This window comes from Rhinolophus hipposideros, assembly GCF_964194185.1.
Source record: "Rhinolophus hipposideros genome assembly, chromosome: 9".
Classification (NCBI taxonomy): domain Eukaryota; kingdom Metazoa; phylum Chordata; class Mammalia; order Chiroptera; family Rhinolophidae; genus Rhinolophus; species Rhinolophus hipposideros.
In genome coordinates, this window is record NC_138055.1 from 38,178,804 (window position 1) to 38,206,726 (window position 27,923).

Here is a 27,923-nt window from a genome sequence, read left to right on the forward strand (position 1 = left end):
CCCACCTCTCGCGCAAGTCAGCCAGACGCCGCAAATAAATTTGTAGGCTCTACCCTCCACGGTGACGCCAGGAAGGAAGTCTCGCGAGGTTGAAGAGCCGTGGGAACGCTGGTCCGAGGGAGCCGTCGGAGGTGTTTCACCCCGGCTAGTGATGGGGCTGAGCCCCCCGGAGCCCCCCGCCTTCCCGCGACTGCCTCCGGCGGGCTCCGTGTCTGCTCGCTGAAGAAACCTAACAGGAGAGAGGAGTCTCTTTGGGTGCATAGGTCCCCGTGGGCAGAGGCTTTGAGTCCTCATCGCCACAGCTGACGGCTGCGAGGGATTGAGACCAGAGTAAGTGGAATAAACCCAGGGACGAGAAGAAGGCGGAGGGAGCCGAAGCTTCCTTCCGCGGGGCCAGTCCGGTGCTTTGCGCCTCCCGAACTACCTGCTGCCCGGCCCTAGTCGTGTCCCCGCGCCGGTTGTGCCAGCGACATCTCCCCTCCCCGGCCTCAGCTCTGAGCTCGTCTTTCCGGAACTGAGGTGGGGAATGTTTAAGGAAAAGCCTTGGCCCCAGCCCTGTGGACACACCCTCCGTGTCTGCTTTTTTCTTGCCTGACCCACCTGGGAGCTCACCCTTGAGGGGAGGGAACTGGGACGCTTCCGTTTTCCGTTTACCTCTTTGCAGCCTCTTTTGTTGAAACTGCCCTCCAAGAATTACTCCTCTTTTCCTGGTTTTCTTCCTGCCTTTCTTCTGTATCCAGTTTTTGATCGTGGACCAGTGTCCATCCTGCTGTCCTCACCAGAAACCTTCGTCCTCGGTTTGGCATTTCCACCGGCACTGCAGTGCTGTTTCTTCTTCCACCAGAATCGCTGCCGTTGCCCTCTCCGAAGTTTCCCCACCATCATCCTTCCCACGCAGTTTTCATTCTGAAATTCAAATCTGGTTTCTATCACGCCTTTCCTTAACTTTTGTCGATAACCACATTGCTGACCGAGTTGTTTCCTGATGGTCAAGCATTACCGTTCGGGGCCTTGCACGACCTGTCCCAGTCCATCGTACCTCTTGAGTCTCATCTTGCTTCTCCTGATACCTTACTGTGCGAGCCGCGCGACCAGGCCGTTTCCCCACACAGTACGCGCTTGCACAGCTCTGTGCCCTCGCCCTGCCGTACCTTCTCCCTAGAATGCTCACTGTCCTCTTTAATTGTTTTTTATCACCCAGAACAACCCAATCCTTCGATCATTGTCCCCCTGACTCCCCCAAGAGGACATTGATAAACATCACTGGGCTGACAAAGCGCTTGCAACAGGTCTGGGCCATTTGTTAGGTCGTGTGGTTTGTTCCCGTATCTGTCTCTTGTGCCAGTTTGAACTGGAGTCTGTCTTTTTATTCATACTTGGTAATAAAAGGTAGTCCAGTGTGTGGCACACAGCAGGCGTTGTTTACGTATACATATGTGTCAATATTTATAATGTAATCACAGCTCGAAACAGTCACCAGAGGAGTCGTGAGTTCCCTTAGAATCATAGAATTTTTAGAGCCACAAGGAACCATGTATATTAGCTAAATGACCACTGACCTGTGTTAAATATGAATAACCCTGTGCCCCCCACACACACATACAAGTAATTATACTTTTAGTATTTGTTTATTGACATTATGCACGATGGCCAAAAAAAAACCCTATGTTTTTAAATGATTTTTGTATTTTATTATACTCGTATGTGTCTATATTTGAAACACAGCGGCATGTATGTGAGAGAGAAATATTTTAGACTACAGACCGTGCTTGGTGTATGCACATCCATGCAACTCTTCCAATGACTCCGTGGCCTATAGGTTAGAAATAACTGGTTTAGATTAGGTTAGTTCCTTCTTGAATTGTCATATCTGTTTGAACATAGGTGTCTATGCAACTTATATTTAGCTACAATTCTAAGGTAACATGCAATTTTAAAAAATTCTCCTGTGTCCTTACTTTCAAATTCTGTTCTTTCCACTTTTAAAAGTTAATCATAAAGCTTCAAACGTGTTCATTCCATCATGTTCAAGAACTGAAAATATTCTGTGCTTTCAAATACAGTGATACGTCTGTATAAGGTGCTTATTTTATATGTAATTCACATGCCTTCTTTCTTGATCTTTCAATTGCATGTTTATAAGAAAGCCATACTATGCCTTTTTATTTTTCTGTTTCTGTACATGTCTCTGTTAATGTTACCTACTAATTAACATTAGACGTACCTACCTAAACAACCCAATAAAACATTTTAACTAGGTTAACCTTTGAAAACACTTAAGTGGCATATCATTAGTCACACTATTTCTATAAGTCAAGCTATAGGATAGTGGATTGGTGGATAAAAGAAAAAGAAGAGTGACTTAAATTTCTTCAAAATTTCCTTAACCAAAATCTAAAACTAAACAGCTGTCAGTTGCAGTCATGAGTGGGCGGTGCTTTTTCTTTTATCAGCAGAGGAATGTTCTGAACCCTCTGCCAGGAGTCTGACTGAATGTTTTTGGGTGGTAAAGTGGGCGAGTATAGAGCTAATGCAGGGGGAAAAAACCTGCTTTAGAAAAATTTCACCTGTAATTTGAGACTACTTATAGAAGATAATGTAAGTGCACTGTGACTAGTTAAGATAAGCACTATAAAAATAGGCAATAAATTGAGAATACTTTTTTTTTTTTTTTTTTTTTTTTTTACTGGAGTCTTTTTTAAAATTTAAAACTTGCTGGAGAGTTTGGAGAACAGTCTTTCTCCCACTCCACTTACTGGCTGAAAAGAGGGGGAAAGCACAGTATTTTTCAAAAGAGGTGGTAAAATATTATAAAATATTGTAAACTTTTCTGTGGTTTCACATACAGGAAATGAACATGCAGATTCTTAGAAACTGTGTCATTGTTTTTCTGAAGTGCCAATAAAATTATACTTTGAATTACCTGATGTTTATAATTCATTTCTCTGAATAGCTATATTTGTATAGTTACAAAACAAATTTTAAATAGTTTATTTTGATGGTAGTATTTCATTATGCAATCTATAGAATGCTTTTATAAAGTGGATGTTAATTGTAATTTCAAAAGCCTATCAGCAAACATTCATTGGTGTTATAATTAACTATAATGCCTAATTAAAATGGATACTAGAATTTTATTAGTTATAAGGAAATATATTTGAAATTTTGATAGTTTTTTCATCTTTTCTTCATTTACACTCCCATTTATTTTCTGTTGCTAGCTTGGAAGTCCCATTGGTGAAGTACGGTCAGGGAATTAGCTTTGTTTTTCCAGCCAGGATGACCAAGATGCTTTTTACTCCTATATAGGTAAAAGCAAACAGGGCCCTGGGCATTCACCTTTGCTTCTCAGTAGAATACTAGACTGGGGATCAGAAATTCTATTCCTGGTACTAGCTTGTTTCTTTCCTTGCTGTATGGTGCTGTCATTCAGCTCCTTTCTTTTGGAATCCCTGAGTCTCTATATCCTCATTGATACAATGGGAATAACTCTTGTCCTTTTGACCAAAAGACAATATAAGTTTATAGTCCTCAGTTTCAGAAAGCCACCAACAGTTTGAATTAATTAAAATGATTACCTAGCAGTTTGATTTTACTCTAGACTGCTCTAGAGGTACATTTGGATTGAATACAGCAATTTTAAAGAAGAAAAAGATGGCTTGCCATATCAGTAAGACTTTATTTCACAACTGTAACAGTTGAAGCAACATGGTATTGATATAGAGATTGATAGATAAATAGACTCAGAGAGAGAATAGAGAGCTCAGAAATGTACCCATAACATTTATTGAGAAAAACATAACAGCTGTGGCATTAATATTTAGTGGGAGTGTTCTAATCACAAACAAGAAACGATAATTATGTGACATGATAGAGGCACTAATTAGCACTACATTGACAATAATATTACAGTATATAAATGTATCAGGTCATGTTGTACACCTTAAACTTACATAATGTTATATGTCAAATATATTTCAATTTAAAAAAATTCAATGGAGGAAGAATGTACTATCCAATAAATGAAACTGGGGCCCCCATAAGAAAAATAAAATACAGGTAGATGCCTTCCTTGTACCATACATGCAAATAAACACCAGGTGAATTAAAGACAAAGGCAAACCTTGAGTGACAAGGAGTGGTTTTTTTTTTTTCAGTTTTAAAAGTAACATATAAAAAAAAAGTAACATATAAAATAGTCATTTTATGAATTACAGTTCTACTTATTTTAACATACATACAGGGTTATGTAACCACCGCAGGGGATCAGGATGCAGAACTATCCATCATCCCAGAATACAGTGTAGTGCCACCCAACCCCCACCCCCACTTCCAGCCACTGGTCTCTTACCCATCACAATAGTTTTGTCCTTTGTGCAGCCCAGGTAAATGGAAACAGTATGTAACCCTTTGAGACTATCTTCTTTCACTCAACATAATGCCGTTGAGACTCATCTAAGTTGTTGCCTGTATCGGTACCTTGTTCTATATTATTGCTGAGTCGTATTCCATCCTATGGATTATATGTACTATAGGTTGTTTATCCATTCATTTCTCTACAGTAAATACCCAGAAGTGGTATTGCTGAGTTATATGGTAGCTGTGTTTAACTTTGTGAGAAATTGCCAAACCATTTTCTAAAACAGCCGTTATCATTTTGCATTCTCGCTAGCATTGTATGAGAGTTCCAGTTGTTCCATGGCAGTATATTTTATTTTAACCATTTTAATAGGGCTGTAGTGCATCTCATCATGGTTTCGGTTACACTTCTTTAATAGCTGATGGTGAATATATTTTCATATGCTTATTTGCCATCGATATATTTTTTTGGTCACGTGTTAAATTCTTTTGTGTGTTTGAAAAATTGGATCATTTTCTTACTGTTAATTCTGAGAATTTTATATGTATTCTAGATAAAAAGTCCTTTGTCAGATATGTGATTTGTAGATATCTTTCTCCCAGTCTGTATGTTTTATGGCTGTCTTAACAGTGTCTTTCCCAGAGCACAAGTTTCTAATTTTGATTTATTAATTGGTTTATTAAAATTGTCTTTTATGAGTCGAGCTTTTGGTATCATGTCTGAAAACTCTTTGCCTAACCCCAGTTCACAAAGATTTTTTCTGCTTTTCATTTTACATTTAGAGCTATGATCCATTTTGAGTTAATTTTTGTGTAAAGTGTAAGAATTATGTCAGGGTTAATATTTTGGCATATAGATGTCCAGTCTTCCAATACCATTTGTTGAAGAGACTATCTCCCTTGACTTGCCTTTGCACCTTTTTCAAAAATCAATTGGCCATGTTTCTGTGACCTTATTTCTGAACTCCATTTTGTTCTATCTGACTATCTCTGCCAATACCGTGCTATTTTTTTTTAATTTATTGGGGTGAGACTGTGCTATCTTGATTGCTGTAACTTTATAATAAGTGTTAAAATTTGGTAGTGTGGTTACTCCCACTTTGTCTTCAAAATTCTTTTGGCTATTGTAGTTTCTTTGCATTTCCATAGAAATTTTAAAATTAGCTTATTGATTTCTACAAAAAATCCTAATGTGATTATGACTGAAAGTTGCGTTAAATTTGTAGATCAGTTGTGAAACTGACATACCTGCTATGTTGAGTCTTCCAATCAGTGAACACGGTATGTCTCTCCATTTTTTAGGCGCTCTTTGATTTCTTTCATCAGCATTTCGTAGTTATCAGTGTACATACCCTGCATGTATTTTGTTAGATTTATGCCTCAAATTTTCATGTTTTTGAACTATTGTAAATACATTTTTTTAAATTTTGGTTTCCAATTCATTGCTAATATGTAGGAAAACTATTGATTTTTTTTTTGTGTATTGATCTTGTATCCTGCCTGTGATATTGCTAAAGTCACATATTAGTTACAGGAGTTCTTTTTTTGGATTTTCTACATGAACAGCACGTTGCTGTGAATAGGAATAGTGATTGGAACCATCTTTGTTCCTGATTTTTAGAGAGAAAACATTATCTTTCACCATTAACTATAGTTTTGCTATAGTTTTTTGGACATGCCCTTTCTCAATTTGAGGAAATCCCCTTCTGTTTCTAGTTTGCAGAGAATTTTTGTTATGAGAGGAGGTTGTGTTTTTTCAAATGCGTCAATTGGTATGATCAACTGGGTTTTGTTTTTGTTTTGTTTTTTTATGGTTAATTACATTGATTATTGAAACAGCCTTGAATTCTGGGGTAAACCCTACTTGGTCATGGTATATTATTCTTTTTATATGTTGCTGAATTTGAGTTGCTAATATTCCCTTGAGGATTTTTGCATTTATGCTCATGAGGGATGTTGGTCTGTGGTTTCTTTCTTTGGAGTGTGTCTGGTTTTGGTAGCAGAATAATGCTGGAATCTTTTTATGAGTTTGGAAGTATTTTCTTCTATTTTCTCAAAGAGGTTGTGTAACATTGTTATTATTTCTTCTTTATGTGTTGATAAAAGTTACCATTGAAACCAAATTGAGACTTTTTGCATATTTTTAACTACAAATTCAATTTCTTTAATAGTTATAGGACTATTATAGGATAGGACTTTAATAGTTACAACTATAATAACTATGTCCAATAATTAGAGGACTATTAATCATTATTTTACTCTTGTGTGACTTCGTGTAGTTTGTGGGTTTGATTGCATCTAAATTACCCAATTCATGTGTATGAAATTTGTTACTGTATTCACTTAACACTTTTAGTGAATTAGAAGTCTGCAGAGATATCTCTTCTTTCATTCCTGACATTGGTAATTTGTATCTTTTTTTTTTTAATGGATCATGTTTGCTGGAGATTTACCTACTTTTTGCTTTTTCAAAGAACTAGCTTTTAGTTTGATTGGTTTTTCTCTGTTGCTATCCTGTTTTCAGTTCATTGATTTCTGCTCTTATTTCCTCCTTCTATTTACTTTGTTTATTTTGTTCTACTTTTTAAGGTTGAGGCTTAGATAACTGATTTGAGATCTTTCTAATTTTCTAATAAGTTAATGCTATAAACTTCTTTCAAAGTACTGCTTTACATGCATGCCAAAGTTTGGATATCTTGTGTTTTTGTGTTTACTTAGATTAAAATATTCTCTAATTTTCAAAAAGACTTCTTTTTTGATTTGTGGATTATTTATAAATAATGTTTGGAGATTTTCCTATCTTTTTATTTTAGTTTAATTCCATTATGGTCAATTCCATTTAGTTTAATTCCATTGTGATTGCAGTTCTTTTAAATTCGTTAAGGTTTGTTTTGTGATTCAGGATATGATCTATCCTAATGAATGTCCCGCATACACATAAAAATAATGTGTATTCTGCTGTTATTGATTGTAGCATGTTATAAATATCAATTCAGTCCACTTAGTTGATGGTGTTTATTCATTTCTTCTGTATTTCTGCTGATTTTGTGTGTACAAGTTTTATTATTTACTGAGAAAGAAGTGTTGACGTTTTCAGAAGTAAGTATTGATAATGTCTATTTATCCTTTCAATTCTTTTCTGTTTTTATTCCATGTTTTTAGAAACTCTCTATTTAGGTACATATACATTTAGGATTCTACTGTCTTATTAGTGAATTGGTCCGTTTATCATTATATAATGCCTGTCCCTGGCGATTTTCTTTTCTTTAAAGTCTCCTTCATCTAAATATTCACATAGCCACTCCAGCTCTTTTTGGTAAAATCATATAATATCTTTATTGAGATATAATTCATTTATCATACACCTTTATTGAGCTGTAATTCACATACCATTTAAATGGGTAAACACCCATTTAAAGCATACAATTTGATGGGTTTTGCATATTCACAGAGTTGTACAACCCATCACCACAATCAATTTTAGAATATTTTCATCACTCCAGAAAGAAATCCTGTGCCCATGAACAGTCAATTCTTATTCCCCCTTTTCCCCTATGCTAGACAACCACTAATCTACTTTCTGTCTCTATGGATTTGCCTCTTCTGGCCAGCATATAAGTGGGATCATAAAATGTGTGGGGTTTTTTGTGACTGGCTTTTTTCACTTAGCATAATTTTTTTCCATTTTCTTCCATGTTGTAACATGTACCAGTACATTACTCCCCTTTTTTTTGCAAAAAAATTATATATATATATATATATATATATATATATATATATAACTTTTTGGACATAACACATTTTATTTATTCATTCATCAGTTGATAGATATTTGGGTTAGTTCTACCTTTTGGCAGTTATTAATATTGCTATGAACATTCATGTACAGTTTTTGGCATGGACAGACACGTTCACATTTTTGGTGTATACCTAGGAGTAGAATTGCTGGATCAGATGTTTAACCATTGAGGAACTTGCAGACTGTTTTCCAAAGTGACTGCACATAAACTTTCCATCTAGCAGTTTATGAAAGTTCTAAATTCTTTGTATCCTAGCAACACTTATTATTTGTCTTTTTTATGATAGCAGTCCTAGTAGCTGTGAGGTATCTCATGGTTTTGATTTGCATTTCCCTGATAGCTATTCATGTTGAACATCTTTTCATGTGCTTATTTGATTGGTGTTTACATAGTGTATAATATCTTTTCATCCTTTTACTTTTAACCTACCTGTATCATGTTTGAAGTGAGTTTTGTATAGACAACATGTAGTTGGATCCTGTTTTTTAAATTAATCCTGGTAATCTATCTTTTAATTAGTGTGTTTAGAGTATTTATATTTAGTGTGGTTATTAATATGTTTGTATTTAGGTCCACCATCTTATCGTTTGTTTTCTGTTTGTTCCTTCAATATTTTGTTCCTTTGTTTCATTCCCTTTTGGCTTTTCTTGGGTTATTGAATATTTTTAATTCATTTTAATTCATCTAGTGTGGTTTTGACTATTGTCTCTGTACAGTTTTTTTAGGTGTTTTCTAGTAATTACTATATATATATAACTTTTTTACAGTCTACTTAGAATTGACATTTTATCATTTTCAAATGAAATGTTGAAATTCTATCACTACATAGGCCCATTTACCTTCCCACCTTTATGTTATAGTTATATTACATATTACATCTATGTACATTGAAAATTCCATCAGACAAAAGTTACAGTTGTTGTTTTCAAACAGCAGACATTTTAAAGCAAAGAGAATAGTTTATTATATTTGCCTAGCTATTTACAATTTCTGTTACTCTTTATTTCAAATGGTCTAATTTTCCTCCTGATATCATTTTGCTTCTTCTCTGAAGAATTTCTTCTAGAACAGATCTACTAGAAATGAATTTTTTTTCATCTGAGAATGATTCTTATGTCACCTTCATATATGAAGGATATTTTTGCTGGATATAGAATTCTAGCTGACAGTTTTGTTCTTTCAGCACTTTAAGTGTTCCATCATCTACTCTCCTTTCAAGATTTTTTTTCTTTGTCTTTAGTTTTCAAAAATTTGATTATGGTGTGTCTGAGCATGGACCTTCTTGGATTTATCCTTTTTGGGGTTTGCTGAGGACTTGGAATGATGAAAACAGGAAGATTACTGAGAAAGAGGCAGTGTTGTATAATTTAAATTTATAACTGTTCCAGTTAAATATGTTTCTGTATTACTTGATTGATAAGGTAGAATGTCCTTGGTAGGAGACACAAACTATAATAGTATTTTAACCATTATGAATATTATGGCTTTTTAACCAGGGACTTTTTCAACCTATCCATAATACAAATACACTAGTATATTTAGGAATGATTTTAGTCCTTGCTTCACCTTTACAATTTTTTCAGATTAATTTATTTATAAATAAGGCATGCACTGGGACACATCCTTTACTATCCAAGAAATTTTCCCATCAGTGTTTAATAATGTGGCCAGTTTATTTCCGTACTATATGAGATGATTCTTGGAGTTTCTTCTGTCAATTAGAGGTTTTATCTGGTGCTATCGGGTAACCATGCTGATAGTGGCACCTCTTATCTCATGGATTTTACTACTTGATCATCCTGTTTCGTTTTGGAATTTGTCAGGCCAGATTTTGTGTATCTATAGATGGTGGAATCTTTGAACTTTTCCATGGATTTGTTATGACTTTATTGTTGTTTTATATGAGGCCCTGGCATAAGGACTTTTAATCAAAGCCAATTGTTTATAAAATACTTTAAAATAGTTACATGGTATCTATAGTATAATATACTAGTATAAGCTTTGAAGATGCTTTGACTATTTTAATTGAGGCCTGTGATTGCTCTGAGGCAAGGAGGCTACGCCTTAGCTACTGAATTAAGGCATGCGATTTAACAGGCAGTTGGTCTTTGGTGCCACTTTGTCGAGTTAATATCCCCAGAACACAGCATAACCTTTTTATATTTCAAAAGGAAAGATTTATGATTATCTAGGAAGACTCCATTTAGATTCAGGACTCTGCTCCTTGATAATCTATGCCAGTGGATTCTTTTGCCCAGAGAATTCTGGGAGAGTAACCTTTTTTTCTTTTTCTGGCAACTTACAGAATTTTTATTAATACACAGTACTGGTATTCTCATGTCTAGATCACCTATCATCTGATCATCTGTAGGAGCTTTAGTGCATTTGATTTGGAAACAGATCCTATTAAATTTGTAGATGTTATATTACAGAGCATAAAGAGGTATTGTTCTGATAGTGGGTCCAATATCATTTACAGATTGAGACCTGGTGTTGTTAGAGATTCCTAGTTCTTAAATTGTTCTGTTAAACCAAGATAAACTGTATCTCTCTCTCGTCTTTTACAATTTTCTCTAGACTTCCTTTTTTTTTTATCGTTTGCTTTTACCATCTGTTATTTTTATTTTGAGACAAATTTTTTATGGTTTTTTTTTTATGGTTTTTTTTTAACTTATTACAAGTCAATTTGTCACCCGCCTTTTTTTTTTCTTTACAGACAACTTTAAAATTTAGCTCTGAAGGATCTTGTGTTCTGTTATAGTGGGATTAATTGTAGATATAGTGCCATCCATATAAATAAGAAAGCTCAGCTGTTGGGTATAACCAAGAATACTGTTTGAATGTTTTCTGAAGTCTATTTTTTCATCTGTATTTAGTTTATAGTTTTGAATCTTTGTTAAATATAACCTTAAATGAAAGCCTTCTGAAACTGCCTGATATGCTGTATTTTCTTTTTTATTTTTAACTTTGCACACTTGGATTATTTAAATATTCTGTTTTCTAGTTTGCAGCATTTTTCTGTATCTGAGAAGCTAATAATGAATTGAACTGGTTGGTACAGAGCTGTAGTGTAGTGCAGTAGTATCTAACAAAGTCCTATTTTCTATAGCAAATTTCTGTTTTTCTAAAATTGATGAAAATCCTTAATTATAGCCTTTAACTTGGATCCACAGAGTTTTAATTTAACTTTTATAGACCTGGCTATAGTAATTCTACAGTGTAGCTTTTTTTAATTTTTTTTTTTTTTTTTTTTGAGAAAACTCTGAAGGAAAGATTGCTCACATAGAAGGTAAAGTAAAACTTAGTAGAAAGAAAAACATTCAAGGATGGTTAAGTTTCAGAAGGTTAACGTTTTTGAGAGACATTATTTTAAAATTAAAATTTTGGTTTGAGGTCTCAGCATACCAATTGAAGAACCTAACTTGACTGTTTTGTGTTTGTCTCCTAATTTTTTTAGCTCCTCTTAAACATTATTTATTGATTTTAACACATCAAAAGCTTCTCATAGAACTAATCCTAAAATTTATGTTAAACCACAAATGACCCCCAATAGCCAAAGAAATCTTGAGAAAGAACAAAGTGGAAGGTATCATGCTTCTTGATATCAAACTATACTACAAAGCTACAATAATAAAAACAGGATGGTACTAGCATAAAAGCAAGTATACAGAACAATGGAATAAAATAGAAAGCCCAGAAATAAATCCTCACTTACATGGTTAGTTAATCTACAACAAAGAAGGCAAGGATATACAATGGAGTAAAGATAGTCTTTTTGGTGTTGGGAAAGCTGGACCACTTTCTTACACCATATACAAAAATAAACTGAAAATGGATGAAAGGCTTAAATGTAAGAGCTGAAATCATAAAACTCCTAAAAGAAAACATAGGTGGTAAACTTTTTGATATCGCTCTTAGCAATATCTTTTTGGATATATCTCTTTGGGTAAGGGCAACAAAAGAAAAAATAAACAAGTGGGACTACATCAAACCAAAAAGTTTTTGCACAGTGAAGGATACCATCAACAAAACAAAAAGACAACCTGTTGAATGGGAGAAGATACTTGCAAATGATACATCTGATAAGGGCTTAATATTCAAAATATATAAGGAACTCATACATCTTAACCAAAAAAACAAACAATCCACTTAAAAAAAAAGGGCGGAGGACCTGAATAGATATTTCTCCAAAGAAAACATACAGATGGCCAACAGACATGTGAAAAGATGCTCAACATCACTAATCATCAGGGAAATGCAAATTAAAACCACAAAATATCACTTCACACCCATCAGAATGGCTATCATCAATAAATCAGTAAGTGCTGGCGAGGAGGTCGAGAAAAGGGAACACTCAGACACTGTTGTTGGGATTGTAAATTGGTGAAGCCATGAAGGAATACATAAGGAATTTCCTCAAAAAATAAAAATATAGTGTCTATATTATTCCAGCAGTTCCACTTCTGGGTATTTATCCAAAGAAAACGAAAACACTAACTCAAAAAAATTATGCATCCGTATGTTCATTGCATAATTGTGTGTGTGTGTGTGTGTGTAAATACACACACGTATACACACTGTGGAGTATTCAGCAATAAAAATGAATGAAATTTTGCCATTTGCAACAACATGGATTATACCAAGAGGGTAGGCTAAATAAATCAGACAGAAAAAGACAAATACTGTATGATTTTGCTTACATATGAAATCTAAAAAGCAACAAAACAGAAACACCCATAGATGTAGAGAACAAGCCGATGGTTGCCAACGAGGAGGGGGTGGGGCATGGGACTATTAACAAAAAGTTTCCAGGGCTGGCCTGGTGGCTCAGGCTGTTAGAGCTCCATGCTCCTAACTCGTAAGGCTGCCGGTTCGATTCCCACATGGGCCAGTGGGCTCTCAACCACAAGGTTGCCAGTTCAATTCCTTAAGTCCCGCAAGGGATGGTGGGCAGCGCCCCCTGCAACTAAGATTGAACATGGCACCTTGAGCTGAGCTGCCTCCCGAATGGCTCAGTTGATTGGAGCGTGTCCTCTCAATTACAAGGTTGCCGGTTTTGACTCCCGCAAGGGGTGGTGGGCTGTGCCGCCTGCAACTAGCAAGGGCAACTGGACCTGGAGCTGAGCTGGGCCCTCCACAACTAAGATTGAAAGGACAACTTGAAGCTGAATGGCACCCTCCACAACTAAGATTGAAAGGACAACAACTTGACTTGGAAAAAAGTCCTGGAAGTACACACTGTTCCCCAATAAAGTCCTGTTCCCCATCCTCAATAAAATCTTTAAAAAAAAAAAAAAAGTTTCTCACGATGGCCAGTGTTCAAAGTCAAAACTTTTTTATTTTTCTTTAACCATTTACTAAGAAAAGTGCAAGAGTTAGAATTATAATGCAACTTCATATAAGAAGCAGAAGTTCCTCCAGAAGAGGATTGATAATTTGACATAGCATAACATAGAGGCCACTTTGGCTAGTCAGTAGTGTGTGTTTGTGAACTTTGTCTCAAGTCACCTGACCAAGCAGAGGCTAAAGATTTTTTAGTCAGAGACTGACAATCATTGACTATAGAACACAGACTAATAAATGTCAAGATACAGAGTACCCTCATGACGAGCACAATTTCTATACAATATAAAATGTATTCATTTGATAATGTACTTTTTTTCCACTATAAATTCAGGGTATGTTAAATACATTCAAATACGTCTGCAAATTGTTTATATGTGTTCTAATTTTTTCGAATACTATAAATTCACTTTCAAGCTTGTGGCATTTTAAAAGAAGCAAAACACAGGTGTTCTTAAGTGGTTTTTTTTCTTCCCAATGAACAATCCTATAACAAATGTAGTTTCAGAAGCATATCTGTGTTAACATGAAACTAAAATAAGATGATATGTTGACTTTGTTTTGAGTCTTGATTTTAATTGTAATTGTAGTTATTGCTGCAGAAATGAGTTGCACAATTGAGAAGGCACTCGCTGATGCTAAAGCTCTTGTTGAAAGACTGAGAGATCATGATGATGCAGCAGAATCTCTGATTGAGCAAACCACAGCTCTCAACAAGCGAGTAGAAGCCATGAAGCAGGTTTGATTTTTTTTTTCTTTCTTGTTGATTCCATTTTTTTTAAAAGCAGTCATTGACATTTATGTATTGATGAATCATAAAATTCTGCTTGATTAGTAGTTATTATTTTAATGTTCTCTAAAATTGAAAAGTACCTAACTTGTGTGTTTCAGTTATACTTTAGATTAGAATTTTGTCATATTCAGGTGATGTATATGTGGGTGATATACACATATAGGTGTATACTGGGAGTGCCAAAAAAACATATACAAGTGGACACTTCAGTCAATGTTGCTCAAGCAGTAATTCGCCGTAATCAGAAGTGTCTGGATGCTGATGGTAACCACTTTGAGCACCGATTGTAATTGCAGAAGTCAAATGTGACTTGTACTCCTCTTTTCTTATTGGTATATATTGACTATTACAATTACAAGTATTACAATTTTGTGATTGGTGTATATTGAGTATTACAATTCCTTTCTTAAAATGTGTGTACTTTTTTTTGGTACCCTCTGTATATTTTGTGAGGTGATTACCACCGTATGGTTAGTGAACACCTCTCTCACCTCACGTAGTTATCTTTTGCATTCGTGTGGTTAGAACATTTAAGATCTACTCTCTTAGCACCTTTCTAGTATATAGTACAGTATTGTGAACTGTAGTCACAATACTATACATTAGATCCCCAGAATTTATTTGTCTTATTGGCTCATTTTGTAATTGGGTTATTTTTCTTATTATTGAGTTGTTTTGTGAGAGTTTTTTATATATTCTGAAAACTAACCCCTTATCGGACAGATGTCTCAGATAGATATTTTCAAATATTTTCTTCTCACATGTTCTTTTTTTAATATTTTCAATAGTATCAGGAAGAAATTCAAGAACTTAATGAAGTTGCTAGACATCGGCCACGGTCCACATTAGTTATGGGAATCCAGCAAGAAAACAGACAGATCAGAGAATTGCAACAAGAGAATAAAGGCAAGATATATTATCACTACGTAGAGCAAATCAAAAGAGAACTTGAATCTGCAATTGTACCATCAACTTGGGAGCAGTTAATATTTTCAAAAATGAGAAAACCATCAACTAAATTTACTTTTTCATATTAGCTTCATTCCTAGTCCATATGTCTAAATCTTATTTATTGCCATATCCTGTTCTACATTTGAATGTCTACCTTGCTTGGAATCATCTTAGATTCTCATTGTAAATATCCAGTTTGTGGCACTGCTGTTACCTATGAAATAACTCGTTTTCATTCTCTGCAATCCCACTGCTTTAGTCTGCAGCTTAGGTGTTCATAGTGTCTTGCCTGAACTGTCCTAATTGGTCTCCCTGATTCCATTCTCTTTTCGCCTTTTAACACAGGCATTACATTGATTTTTCAAAAACATATCTGTCGGATCATATATTATTTTGCCTAAGAACCTTCATAGTACAGCAGGTCCTCAAATAACGTCATCTTTTTCAATGTTGTTTCATTATAATGTTGATGATATGCCATTAGAACTTAACTCTTGTTTATATCAATTAGCCTATGGTAAAATTGATTTCGTTATAGGTCATTTTGCTTAAAGTCACAGAACCTATCAGTAATGTTAAGTGAGGATTTACTGTACACTTATGTCTTTATCCAATGGCCTTCAAAGTCAATTCCATTCCTTCTTTTCTGTCGTCTTTTTCCCCTACCTCTCTTCCATGAAAACTCTGCTCTTGCCATCCTGAACTAGTTCCTGAACATCATCCACCTACATGCCTCCCTGCTTAGAATGAATGCCCTTTCCTTTATTTTTCAAATCAGAGAATGCAAGTTTATCTCAATATATACCCTGTGAAGTTTTCACCAGTTTCTCCCCACAGACTTCTCATATATATCTGAGTAGAGATCCATTCTGCACTTACCACATTATATTATAATTATTTATGTATTTGTTTTCTCCACTGGACTCTGAGCTCTATGGCCTTTTGGTATTCCTCAGATGTAGCGTCATCTGATTCTTCTGAATTGTTGTTCAGTGAATGTTTTGTTGAAATGATTCTCAAATACTGTGTTTAAAGTGGTCATTTAAAAAAACTAACAAAGGACTCTATTTGATATCCTTTATTTCTATATGGCTAGATTCCTATCCATCATGTTTTCTTTTTAAAATACCCTCTTTATAAATTCTTTTTTGATAAATGTAATATAGAAGAGAATCTTTTGTACATCTTTAATTCAAGTTTGAATTATATACTCTTATTCTTGATAGAATTGCGTACATCCCTGGAAGAACATCAGTCTGCCTTGGAACTTATAATGAGCAAGTATCGGGAGCAAATGTTTAGATTGCTAATGGCTAGCAAAAAAGATGATCCGGGAATAATAATGAAATTAAAAGAGCAGCACTCCAAGGTAATCCATTCTATAAATATAATTTGAAATGGAAAAGAAGGACAATTGGTTAACTTGTGTTCAGATTTTTTTTAAATCAAAGTTATCTAACATGATATTGAATACTTCATCTTCTTGACATTTTCTGCTTTTCCTTATCTTTTTCATTTCTTGTTTTGTATCATTTTGTTTGATTTCCTCTTCTAACTCCCATTGTTCCTCGCAGCTTTAATATACTGGGGGTGCCAAAAAAATGTATACACATGACTTGTATTCATCTTTTGTTATTGGTATATATTGAGTATTACAATTTTAATAGTTTTTTCTTTTCTTAAAACGTGTATACATTTTTTGGCACCCTCTGTATGTTAGAAAATAAACTCCATTTGAGAAATAAAGGTAAGTCTATTCAATTCAAAGTTATTTTTATAAGGTTATGTGATTTTTAATAAATATTTCTTCTAACAGATTCATGTATTGGCATGTGTTACAAAAACAAAAATTGAAATGCTGAAAACTTTTTTAAAGATCTGAAAGCAGCTAAAGGTAGATTTGTGTTTCTTAAAACTATTTTCAAAATGAGGCTAATTCATCCAGATTATAAATAATCCTTATTATAATGGGAGAACCATGGGGTCAGGGAGAGTAAAAGAAACAATATATTAAAAATTGGCTCCTCTCCCCTTAAATCACATATCAGAAGCATCATTTTTAGAGACAGAACTGAACTGGTTTAGAAATTAGGGTTTTCCCTTCTATTCCTCTTAAGTATTGTCATCCCTGTATCTGTTCCCTTTGTGTGTGTCCCAGTGTTTGCTAATGACTGCTATGAAGACAAGTAGAATAATCCTTTACCATTTATCTTTTATTTTAAATTGAATTTTAACTGCTGGTGTGAGATAAAAGTGTGAAAATAGATTGTGATTACTAGGTATTGATTACTAGATAGTGATCTGTATTGGATAATAGTGAGCTAACTATTATTAGTTATAACTAATATTGCTTAAGAAATATGATTGCTTTTAAGACATATTTTCATCTTTCTCAATCATTGAAACACATTTTAGATTCTTTAAAATATTTCTTCCATGTTGGTTCTTGTACGTATTTTTAAATTAATTATTAATTCTATTAAGATTAAATACCTAGTAAATAGATCTTTATGTGACAACTTCATATATTAAGGTAATAAAAGATACCTCTTGTGTCAAATAGTAAAATAATAAATTAATAAATGAGAGTGTAATGTTAGCTAATTATGCTATTCATCTCCTAACCAAAAGGAAAACCTTGGCTATTTAAGTGGCAATCTTTTTAATATAAAATGTATCTATTGTTACATGTGGTTATTATAAAAACATTTAAATTTAAATGTATAACTTTTTTCTTAAGGTACAAAATGAATTGACTTAAAATTATTGGTAAAAATAAATGTAATCTTGAAAAATTCCAAAAGTCTTTATGTTTAATAACCTAAGAAATCAATTTAAAATCTAAAGAGAAAAATACTCTGACAAAAGTGCTTAGAATAAGATACTGCAGCTTGTTAGGCCCATCTGGTAGTAGCTATGACAAAAGCAAATGTTTTCTAAAATGCATTAGATTTTACCATTCATAAGAGCTGTTTTACTAATTAGCAAAGTTAAGCATTTCTTAAGATAGTAAACCATCTTTATTCGTTATGTAAATTGAATTCATCATCATAAGTGCTGATCCTTGCCTTCCATAAAATGACTATTCAGTTATTTGTTATTAATTCTAACTAATATGTATTAATGTTTGTGATTTTTATTTTTCCCAAAAAGGAGAGACTTTGACTCAATTAAACATTTATTAACACTTGCACTGACTTAGTTATTATTAATAATAAGATAAATGAATGCATTAGCTTACAGTATAATGGGAGATAACAGATACAAACATAACTATCTAATATAAGGTAGGATGTGACGAATCCTAAAATAGAGATATGAATTATTACTGGAATACTAGAGGAAGTAAGATTAGAGGATAAAGAGAATCTGGGAAGATGTCAAGGAAAGGAAGAAATCCATCTAAATCCAGCCTTGAATTAATTATCGGGAGGTGGTGTCAACAAGCAGAAGTGGGTGCGCAGAGAATGTTGTATGATAAAGGTGCAGAAATACGGGATTCTAAAACATGTTTAAGTACTCTGATATGCCTAAACACGAAAGTAATTTTATAACACATTTAGGGGTAACAAACAGTTATACATAACATCATTTTGGAGTAAGAGACCTTTTTGAGAGTCCAGAAATAGAGAATTTTGCTCTTTCCTGAAAGTTTTTGGGCACACATTTAAACATCAAAACATTTGAGACGTACTCGTTTTCATCCAAATACTCATTTTTACATTATTTTTGAAAAGATGCCTTTTTGGAAATCTTAAAAAAGCAAACATTTCAAACAGTCGGCTAACACGCATGAACTAACACTCATTCAGTTTTTAAATTACGGATAACCTCCGTATTAACAATATAATGACTCTATACTACAGATTGACATGGTACATCGTAACAGCTCCGAAGGATTCTTCCTTGATGCATCTCGACACATCCTTGAAGCACCTCAACACGGACTGGCGAGAAGGCAGTTGGAAGCAAATCAGAATGTACACTAAATCAAACAGTCAACTTTGGGGGTGTGGGTGGAAGGGGGTGTCCATTTAAAAAGTTCTTTTACATTGAATTTTCCTGCCAGATTAAATCAGCAAATAAATGAAATTACTTTTTGAAATGCTGTGCTTTTGATAGCCATGCAAAAATATTTAGTGTAGAAACTGTAAATGTCATTAATTCTCTGTGTATTGTATCACACACTTCCTGTTGGATAGTGGTAGATTTTAAAGGTTGTGCAGGCCAGCTTTTCATTTTGGTGCTCTTATTATCTGTTGCTGCAAAATTTTAGTAAGCTTTAAACAGTTACTCTCTTTCTGGACATCAAAGATGTTTTCTTGGCAGTAATTTTAGTCTTATTTCATAAAAGTTTTGTTCAATCAAACTATTAAATGAACTATTTTAATTCAGATTTTTGATAGTTTATAGTCCTTTAGTTTGAGTTTACAATAAAATTAAAATGCTTTTGTCCAGGTGTTATGATCAAGTATAGTAGGACACTCTCCGTTGTGTCTTAAATGTCTTTCTTTTTAAACGTGTGGCAGGTCTTTCTTGAGCAAAGTTGAAATAAACCCAAACAAATGTTACAAATGAAAGGCATTTTATTGTAGTTCAAGGATTATGTTGCTGACACTTCTTGCTTTTAAGACCATTTTGAAAGCACACGTCTTGGCCTCGTGTGCCCAGTACAAGATCTGTGTGATACTTCCCCAAAGATTTTATTGTAAAAAGTGAACCACCCATGAACTGGACCTATAAAAATACTGTTACATTTGAAAATTTTTTTTTCTCATGATGATTTTATTAGAATAGACTCTGTCCTAAAAAAAAAAAAAAAAAAAAGAAAAGAAAAGAAAAACTTAGCAGTATCTTAGTTTCTTCCATTTCAAAGGCAAAGAATTACTTGCTTCCAGTGTAGTCTTTTCACCTGGGTCAGTGCCATAGCATACCAAATCATAAACTGAGAAAACTGTTGGAATTCAAAATTTTTACTCATTACCCTTATTCAATTTGCTGTCGCACTTAACTGTACTTAACTTCCTTTTAAACATTATGCTTCCTTGACATTAGGAGGCATTTTAATAATTTTTTTAACTATTGCAGAATATGACAGATGTTTGTCTTGATATCACTCTTGCTACCATATGTAATCCAGTGCTGTCCAATAGAACTTTCTAAAATGATAGAAATGTTTTTTATCTGTGCTGTTCAATATGGAAGCTACCAGCCACATGTAGCTATTGAGTACTTGGGAGTGTCACTAGAGCAACTGAGGAACTGAATTGTTAATGTTTTTAAACGTAGTTGATTTTAATTAATTTAAATTTAAATAGCATTATATTGGACAGTGTCAATTAATCCTTCATTCTGCCTTCTTCCTGAATATTAACATTGTATAGGTTTCCCCATTAAAATAATATAAGGACCTGCATCTTTTTTGGATAAGAAGATATTAAATGTGTGTTTTCTAAAGATATTTCTATTTGCCCTCCATCTTATTTCTTTCATAGTTTACTGATTTTGTAGGTTTTTTGGGGTTCTGTTCAAATCCTTTTTACAAATAGAGAATATACAGCTTTCTAAGAGAGTTTGGGGAATTACTAACTTTATTTGGGGAATTATTGACTTATATTTAATTTTTTGTCCTTAATATAATAAAATAACCCTCCATTGCCTGTGAACAATGGTCTGTAGACGTTATTCATTTCAAAAATATTCTTAAGTTTCTGTTGATTTTAAACCTTGTGTGTCTCTTTCACTTGACTGTAAGCTCCTTGAAATCAGGGCATATGTCTTAACAGGATTCATATTCCTATTGCCTAACAGTGTCTGGCCATTGTAGGTGTGCAAAAAAGAAAGAATAAGATTGGAAGAAATTTGTTACTTGTGTGCAAAAAAAAAGAAAAAAGTATTTTATACTGAAATTATGTTTGAACAGTTTGTGCAAAGAAGGCCATTTAATGTTTTAATACTTAAAAGCAGAACTGTCTACTTTACTAAATATTTGTTATCTATTATGTACTGAACACAAATGGGCAAATATAAACAAGATACAGTTCCTTCTCTCAACGGGGATTATAATCTAGAACAGGTTTTAAGACATGGGTAATACAGAAAAGATTTATAAATTTCTGGGGGAAAGAGATTGAATGTGTCAACAATTTTTATCTTTCCCATTACTTTGATCAATAGTATATGTTACGTGCAAAAAAAGAAAAAGGTGGTGATTATTTGTGGTAAGAGGAACGTGAAATATGAGTGCTCTTGCTGATGGGTTTAGTTACATTGTGCTGCTTATTCTTAATTTTCGTTCTAACCATAATCTGATATCATTCATGGGCATTCATAGTCAGTCAGCTTTCTTGTAACTACCTGTTTGATATATTACAGTCATGTTAAATGCAACATAAGACTATTACATTCATATTAAGTGGCAAGGCAAATTTTACAAAAAGGAGAGGATCCAAAAATAAAAGTAATAAAGTATTTCACTCATTTGCAACTTCCATCTCTTTTATTTAGGAACTACAAGCTCACGTTGACCAGATAACTGAAATGGCAGCAGTAATGAGGAAAGCCATTGAAATTGATGAGCAGCAGGGTTGCAAGGAACAGGAAAGAATATTTCAACTTGAAGTAAGTTTTAAATTGCAAATGTAGGTGAAAATTACCCATGTAAAGATTTATGCCAGAAAATATATCCCGTTTTGAAATATGTGTATATATGCTTTTCTGGGAAACTGGTAATGTTCTTAATCTGGATACTGGTTATATGTGTATATAATGGAAGACCATTTATGTACTAATACAAGAGTCTAGGATCAGTAGTAACTTATACCAGTATTTGAGAAAATTTGATCCTGTGTTGCTTCTGTCATTAGGCGAAATACTTCTTCAGTTTAGCAATGTTTAAAATGTCTTCATTCTATTAGAGATCACAGTGATGCAGGGAAATTTTTTTAAATCCACCAATAATATTTTGTGGGGCACTTGTATTTTTGTGAGGAATACAAAAGCTTTTGTCTCCTCTGTCTTTTATTTTGTGGTAGTGATAGCACAAGTCATTGTTGAATAATCCACATCAGTAGAATAGACCTTTATACTTTAAAAGCTTCATTTTGAAATTATGGTGGAGAAATTGGTTATAGAGGGCCAAAAAGTTATTTCTGTCTCTAAATATACAGTGTTCTCTCATTCTTTAAAAAAGGGGTAAGCAAACTTTTTCAGTAAAGGGCCCAGCGGTAAATTTTTTAGGCTTTGCAAACTAGTCTCTGTTGCAACTACTCAACCCTGCCATTGTAATACAAAAGCAGTGTAATACAAAAATAAACACACAAAAAAACATTGTGCTTACTTATGTTCCAGTAAAAGTTAATTTATAATAATGAGTCTCAAACCAGGCTGCCTGTAGTTTGCTGATCCCTGGTTTATACCACTGAAACTTAGAAAGCAAGACCAAAGACAAAGGGGTAGAGAATAAATTATAGAAGTTTTTTTAAAACATCTGCAAATTTCTTATAGTAACTAATCTAGTAAAAAAATTAAAAAGGCAAAGTTGTCTATGCTAGATTTGGTCACTTACTTTCCTATTTGAAAAATGTTGCCATCTACTCAGCCAGCCCCGCTGCTCTCCAATTCCAGTGAGGGAAGCACACCAGATGGCTTGTCCCGCTTTCCATGCTATCATGGAAAGTAATAAAAGTACTAAAAATACGAGGTCCTACTCCCAGAGTATTATTCACAAACTTTATAAGTTTATATAGACATAAATCTAGATGTTCTTTTCATCCATACTGTGATTGTAAAATAAGGCAATTTCTGAGGTTCCGTCTACAATTACAGCTGAATAAATGAGAAGGCTTTTGCAGTGCTGGAAGACACTGTATACGATTCTGACCTCTTTAAAAAAGTGTTTTCTGGATTCAGGTTGTCAACTTCAACTGCACATATCGTTTAGCACATTTCTGCCCATTACAGAACTTGCTTATTTGTCATGTTGGCTTATCTTATGGTCATAACTCTTGTTGCTACCTTGGTGACCGCATCTTTATTTTTGTTTGCCTTCTTATAGCAAGAAAACAAAGGCTTGAGAGAGATCCTTCAAATAACTCGAGAATCGTTTTTGAACCTTAGAAAAGACGATGTGTCGGAGAGTACGTCTTTGTCAGCTTTCGTGACCAATAGTGACCTGAGTCTGAGGAAGAGCTGAAGAGCTTCTTTACAAGGCTCTAAACAATGACTGGGACTGACCTACTCAAGTGAATGAATTCACAGAAAAATCAATCTCAAACTCCTCTTTCTTTTCTCTATGTACAGTGCACTGGCAATGATATTTTTAAGAGATAGCAACAATGCAGTTCATGGTGATAGACTTTATTCCCAAATATAATTGCAAATTAGAAACTAAGCCTTTGTTGGTGAACAAACTGAAGATTTTCACAGTGACTGCTGAACATATCAAGATCTTTCAGTAGTGCTGTTGGCTTTCTGGATGATACTTGGATAAACATGAATACTCCCAATAAATGTTTGGGAATGCAGAAAATTATCCCAATTTTAAATATAAATTTTGCCACAATGTGGTGCATGTAAGATCATCATACTAAATGTCATCCTCCCTGTTTGGTGTCAGAGTTAACAAATAGCTTATGTACCTACTGTTGAGACTTCAGCTTTAATGATTGCTCTCTAACTTCCATTAATTTAAATTTTTGTCAACATTCAGTTTGAAAGGCTGTAGAAATGTTTTATATGCACCATAAACACAAGAGGTAATTTAATTTTAGCTAATTTACCATAATTAATACTCAGCTAACAATTGTCTATAACTTGCTAAGTATATGAAATATCGTTTCAGGAATGAAAGAGAAGGAATACTACTTTCTAAGAAAGAACTTATAAAAGACATATTTAGTAGGTTAAACTACTCCTTTGAAAAAATAAGTTTTGGTTCTAAATCAGTAACAGAGGTGAGATTTTTTCTCCTCTCTAGTTGATCTTTAAGGATATTATATATTTAATTTAGCTAACAGAGTTGAACTGTTTGGTTATTTTAAAGTAAATTGGGAACTTCTCTGCCTCATAAAACCCCCCTTTTTTTTAAAGTAATTACTTTTAACAGATACAGAAAAAGTAAATAAAAATTTTCCTGAATCTACTCTTAAGCACCATCTATCTGGGTCCTTATAGCCTGTAAGATTGTTCTGCTAACCTTTCAGTCAAAAGGGGTAAAAATGGTGCTCGCTTCGGCAGCACATATACTAAAAGGGGTAAAAATGTCTGTGGAGTTAGAAGTATTTGTTTTATTATTATTTTTTTAATATATATCCAGTATATAAATTTTTAAAGCCACCAGAAATAGAAATGTGCTTTAACATCAATTGAAACCTAAATTTTCTTATTTTGTGATTATAGAACAAAAGGATAAGATTATCAGATATGATTAAATATACTCATTTATATTAAATACATATTAAAATTAGCACAATGGAAAATTTACTTTTGAATATATAATTCAATGAATATTTACGTGGCAATTTTTATGTATAATTTCATATATTGGTAAAATTCAAGACTACTTTTCAGAATTTTTCTATCTTAATTTTGGGGTAAGTGGGGTTAATGGGGCTGATTGAATAGAAAAGGGCTATTGACCCAAACATGAATTTTCTTTTTTTTCTCATTCAGAGGCCTTAATAGTTTATAAACAGATGGCAATTTTTATTTTTTAACTTTTCTATTGCTTTTGGGGAAGTATCCCTTAATTTGATGGCACATTCATTCACATAGTTTTTATCCCAAATTAGAATTGAAGAAAATAAGCTACACTGTTGAGATTAAACCTGAGGCAGTTAATTGAGGCAGCTCCATTATAAAACATTAGTTGGTAAAGAACTATGTTCATAAACAAATAAGGTGAGTTAATTTATTCTTAGTCTTCTTAGTTGGATATAATTTTAAGATCTCGGGTTTATAGATATTTACTCTATTATATAGCAACAAGTTTTTCCATCTCATACTTTTTTAAGTATAACCTTAAATTTATGTCTGAAGGTATGTAGGAGCCTATTTTATCAATAAAGATGAGTAATAAAAATTGGTATGCTCCCAAGTTAATTTTAAAACAACGCTCACCTAATTTATATTTAAATTTATTTTTAGGGCTTTTACCTCTTCTTACCACAAAACTAATACTTAGCAGCAACTTTTATCTATATTTTTTAAGAATTGGCCAGCAATTTATTGCTGATCCTGCAAATCTTTTTATCATGTGTACACTCCCAAAAGGTGTATCCAGGTCCTACCTGCTTTAGCTATAAATATGACCATATTTGCAAATTAGAGTCTTGTGGATTTAAGGATCTCCAGATAAGATCATCCTGGATTTAGAATGGACCCTAAATCCAATGACTGCCCTTGTGAGAGAGAAGGAGATTTGAAACACAGAGGGAGACAGGAGAAAGCCACATGAAGACAAATGCGAGTTAGGCAAGTCAGTGAACCCTAAGGATTGTGAGGTACCACCAGAAGAGAAGAGAGGAGAAGCATGGAATTAATTCTCCCTCCGGGCCTCCAGAATGGACCGACCTTGACTAATTTCAGACTTCTGGCCTTCTTGATTTTCAGAACTGTGAGAGAATAAATTTGTTAAGCTATCCAGCCTGTGATCATTGACAGCACCCTAGGAAACGACTATGCCTATTAATTTATCATCCACTATTTTTTATCTTACATAGGGAATACAATTCTAAAAAACTAATTGATATATACAACCTTGCAGATGTTTTCTGCTCAAATTGATATTCTTTAATATCAAGGTAACCTATGACATTTTTATTTCTAAATTGCCCCAATGACGAATGGAATATCATAAATCCAGAACTTAATTTTTGGTGGCCACCATCTGTTTTGACTGCCATAAAATAATTTCTAATCAAAATTTGGAGGCATATTTTCTTTTTACCTCAGAGCTCCCAGGTACAGGCATCCATGTTCTCCCCGGTGTGCCCACCATGAACTCAGACAGGCCAGAGCATATCCAAGTTAGCGTGGGCAGTAGAGAATCCATTAGAGGAGACTTGAACCTCGTGAGACAGAATAAGCCTTTTAGCCTTTAAGGATTACTGTTGAGTACAGTCAACAGTACTGTGTTATAAACTTCCAAGTTGCCAAGAGGCTAGATTTTCTCACCAAAAAAACAGTTATGTGACAGATATGATAGGGGCGTTAGTTAATGCTATCGTTATTGTAATATATGAATGTATTAAATCAACACATGTACACCTTAAATGTACACAATTGACTTAACACAGTGTCAATTATATCTCAAAAAAAAAAAAGAATGTCCTGTCTGCATTAGCTACTCAAAATGCCGAAAGCTGAGAATGCAATAACTGACTCCACCGGGGCACCAAAATGAAGGGTTGTGATGACCGGCTGGGCATACACGTGAGATTCCACTGGCAGCTCTCCCTTTGAGAAGGGGAGGCCAGGCTTTTGTTTTTGCCTTCCCTCCATTCATGGAATGCACTTAGTCTCCTTGTGGCGTGGCCACTCCTACTCCGTTTCTGCTTCAGTGTCACTTCCCCAAGGACTTCCTCCCCTGGCATTCCAGACTCTACCCCCCATTCCATTATACATTTTCATTACGTATTGTACCTCTTTTGTGTAACCGTTTTAGTATCTAGCTCATCACGTTCTAAGCCCTGAAGAGGGACCATGCCTGTATTGTTTGCCATCTTTTCCTAGTGCCCAAGGCAATGCCTAACACTTAGGAACTCAACAAATATTTATTGAACGAGTGAAGATGAAATCCAAGTCAAAGACTACTATCACTGTTATTTTTTTTTTTAATTTTTGCCTCTTGTGTTGACGTAGCTTGATTCAGACGTGCCAACCTCCCCAACGTAAATGATTCTACTTTAGTCCGTGGGTAAGCCCATGTTTCCATTTACTTGAACACCTCTCTACCTCAATTTCATACAGTGGTCCTTGCAAACAGCAGCCAAACTGCCTAGAGATCTCTCAGTCAACAATCAGGGTAAAAGGATTTGTCAAGTGTATTAGTTTGACAGGGCTGCCATAACAAAAATACCACAGATTCCATGGACGGCTTAAACAATGGAAATTGATTTTCTCAGTTCTGGAGGCTGAAAAATCTGAGATCAAGGTTGGTTTTTCTCTGAGACCTCTCTCTGCTTGCCCATGGCCCCCTTCTCATTGTTCTTAACGTGGATTTTCCCCTCGAGTCTCTGTATATTCTAATCTCTTTTTATAAAGACACTAGTCAGATTAGTTAGGGCCCATCCTAATGCCCTCATTTTAACTTTCTGAGGTTCTGGGGGGGCAGGGCGGGTAGGGTTTCAACATATAAATTTGGAGGACACAATTCAGTCCATAACAAAAAAAGAAAACAATGGGAAAGCTCTGGGGGAGGTCCAGTTCTCAGAAAGTTAGACCCAAGAATTCTGGGGTTTTAATGAAGGTTAACAGGTATCAAATACATCAAGGAGTGAAATTTATACCAAAAAGTTCCATATGAATGCTGCTATGGAGATAAGTATGTATGGATATTGAAAATTTTGAGTACCATGTATTTTTTGAAATAAGAAATGGCCCATGACCTCAAAGAATTAACTTGGAAAAACACATTTTCACTACATAAAATTAGTAACTCCACCAAAGAAGAGATC

At 34.2% G+C, this 27,923-nt stretch overlaps 1 protein-coding gene across 4 annotated transcripts; it reads left to right on the top strand.

The window, feature by feature from the left end:
* The first annotated feature begins 30 nt into the window (after positions 1-30).
* FGFR1OP2 (FGFR1 oncogene partner 2) lies at positions 31-26,558 on the top strand. 4 transcript variants are annotated; one of them, XM_081060945.1, is made up of 7 exons: positions 31-330; positions 14,093-14,241; positions 15,084-15,201; positions 16,473-16,615; positions 19,113-19,226; positions 21,754-21,867; positions 23,303-26,558. In XM_081060945.1, exons 2-7 carry the CDS (start codon positions 14,107-14,109, stop codon positions 23,438-23,440), a joined length of 762 nt encoding a protein of 253 aa, XP_080917071.1. In that variant the 5' UTR covers positions 31-330; positions 14,093-14,106; the 3' UTR covers positions 23,441-26,558. The 4 variants fall into 4 exon arrangements, with proteins under 4 accessions (XP_080917071.1, XP_080917073.1, XP_080917072.1 ...); XM_081060946.1 differs by having other exon boundaries at positions 64-519; XM_081060947.1 differs by lacking the exon at positions 19,113-19,226.
* Positions 26,559-27,923: the final 1,365 nt, after the last annotated feature.

Bases quoted from the DNA above. Each gene is read 5' to 3' on its own strand.
- FGFR1OP2 (XM_081060945.1), top strand. From the start codon at position 14,107: ATGAGTTGCACAATTGAGAAGGCACTCGCTGATGCTAAAGCTCTTGTT. The intron at 14,242-15,083 runs GTTTGATTTTTT...TATTTTCAATAG, and splicing joins GAGTAGAAGCCATGAAGCAG to TATCAGGAAGAAATTCAAGA. The intron at 19,227-21,753 runs GTACACTAAATC...TCTTTTATTTAG, and splicing joins AGTTGGAAGCAAATCAGAAT to GAACTACAAGCTCACGTTGA.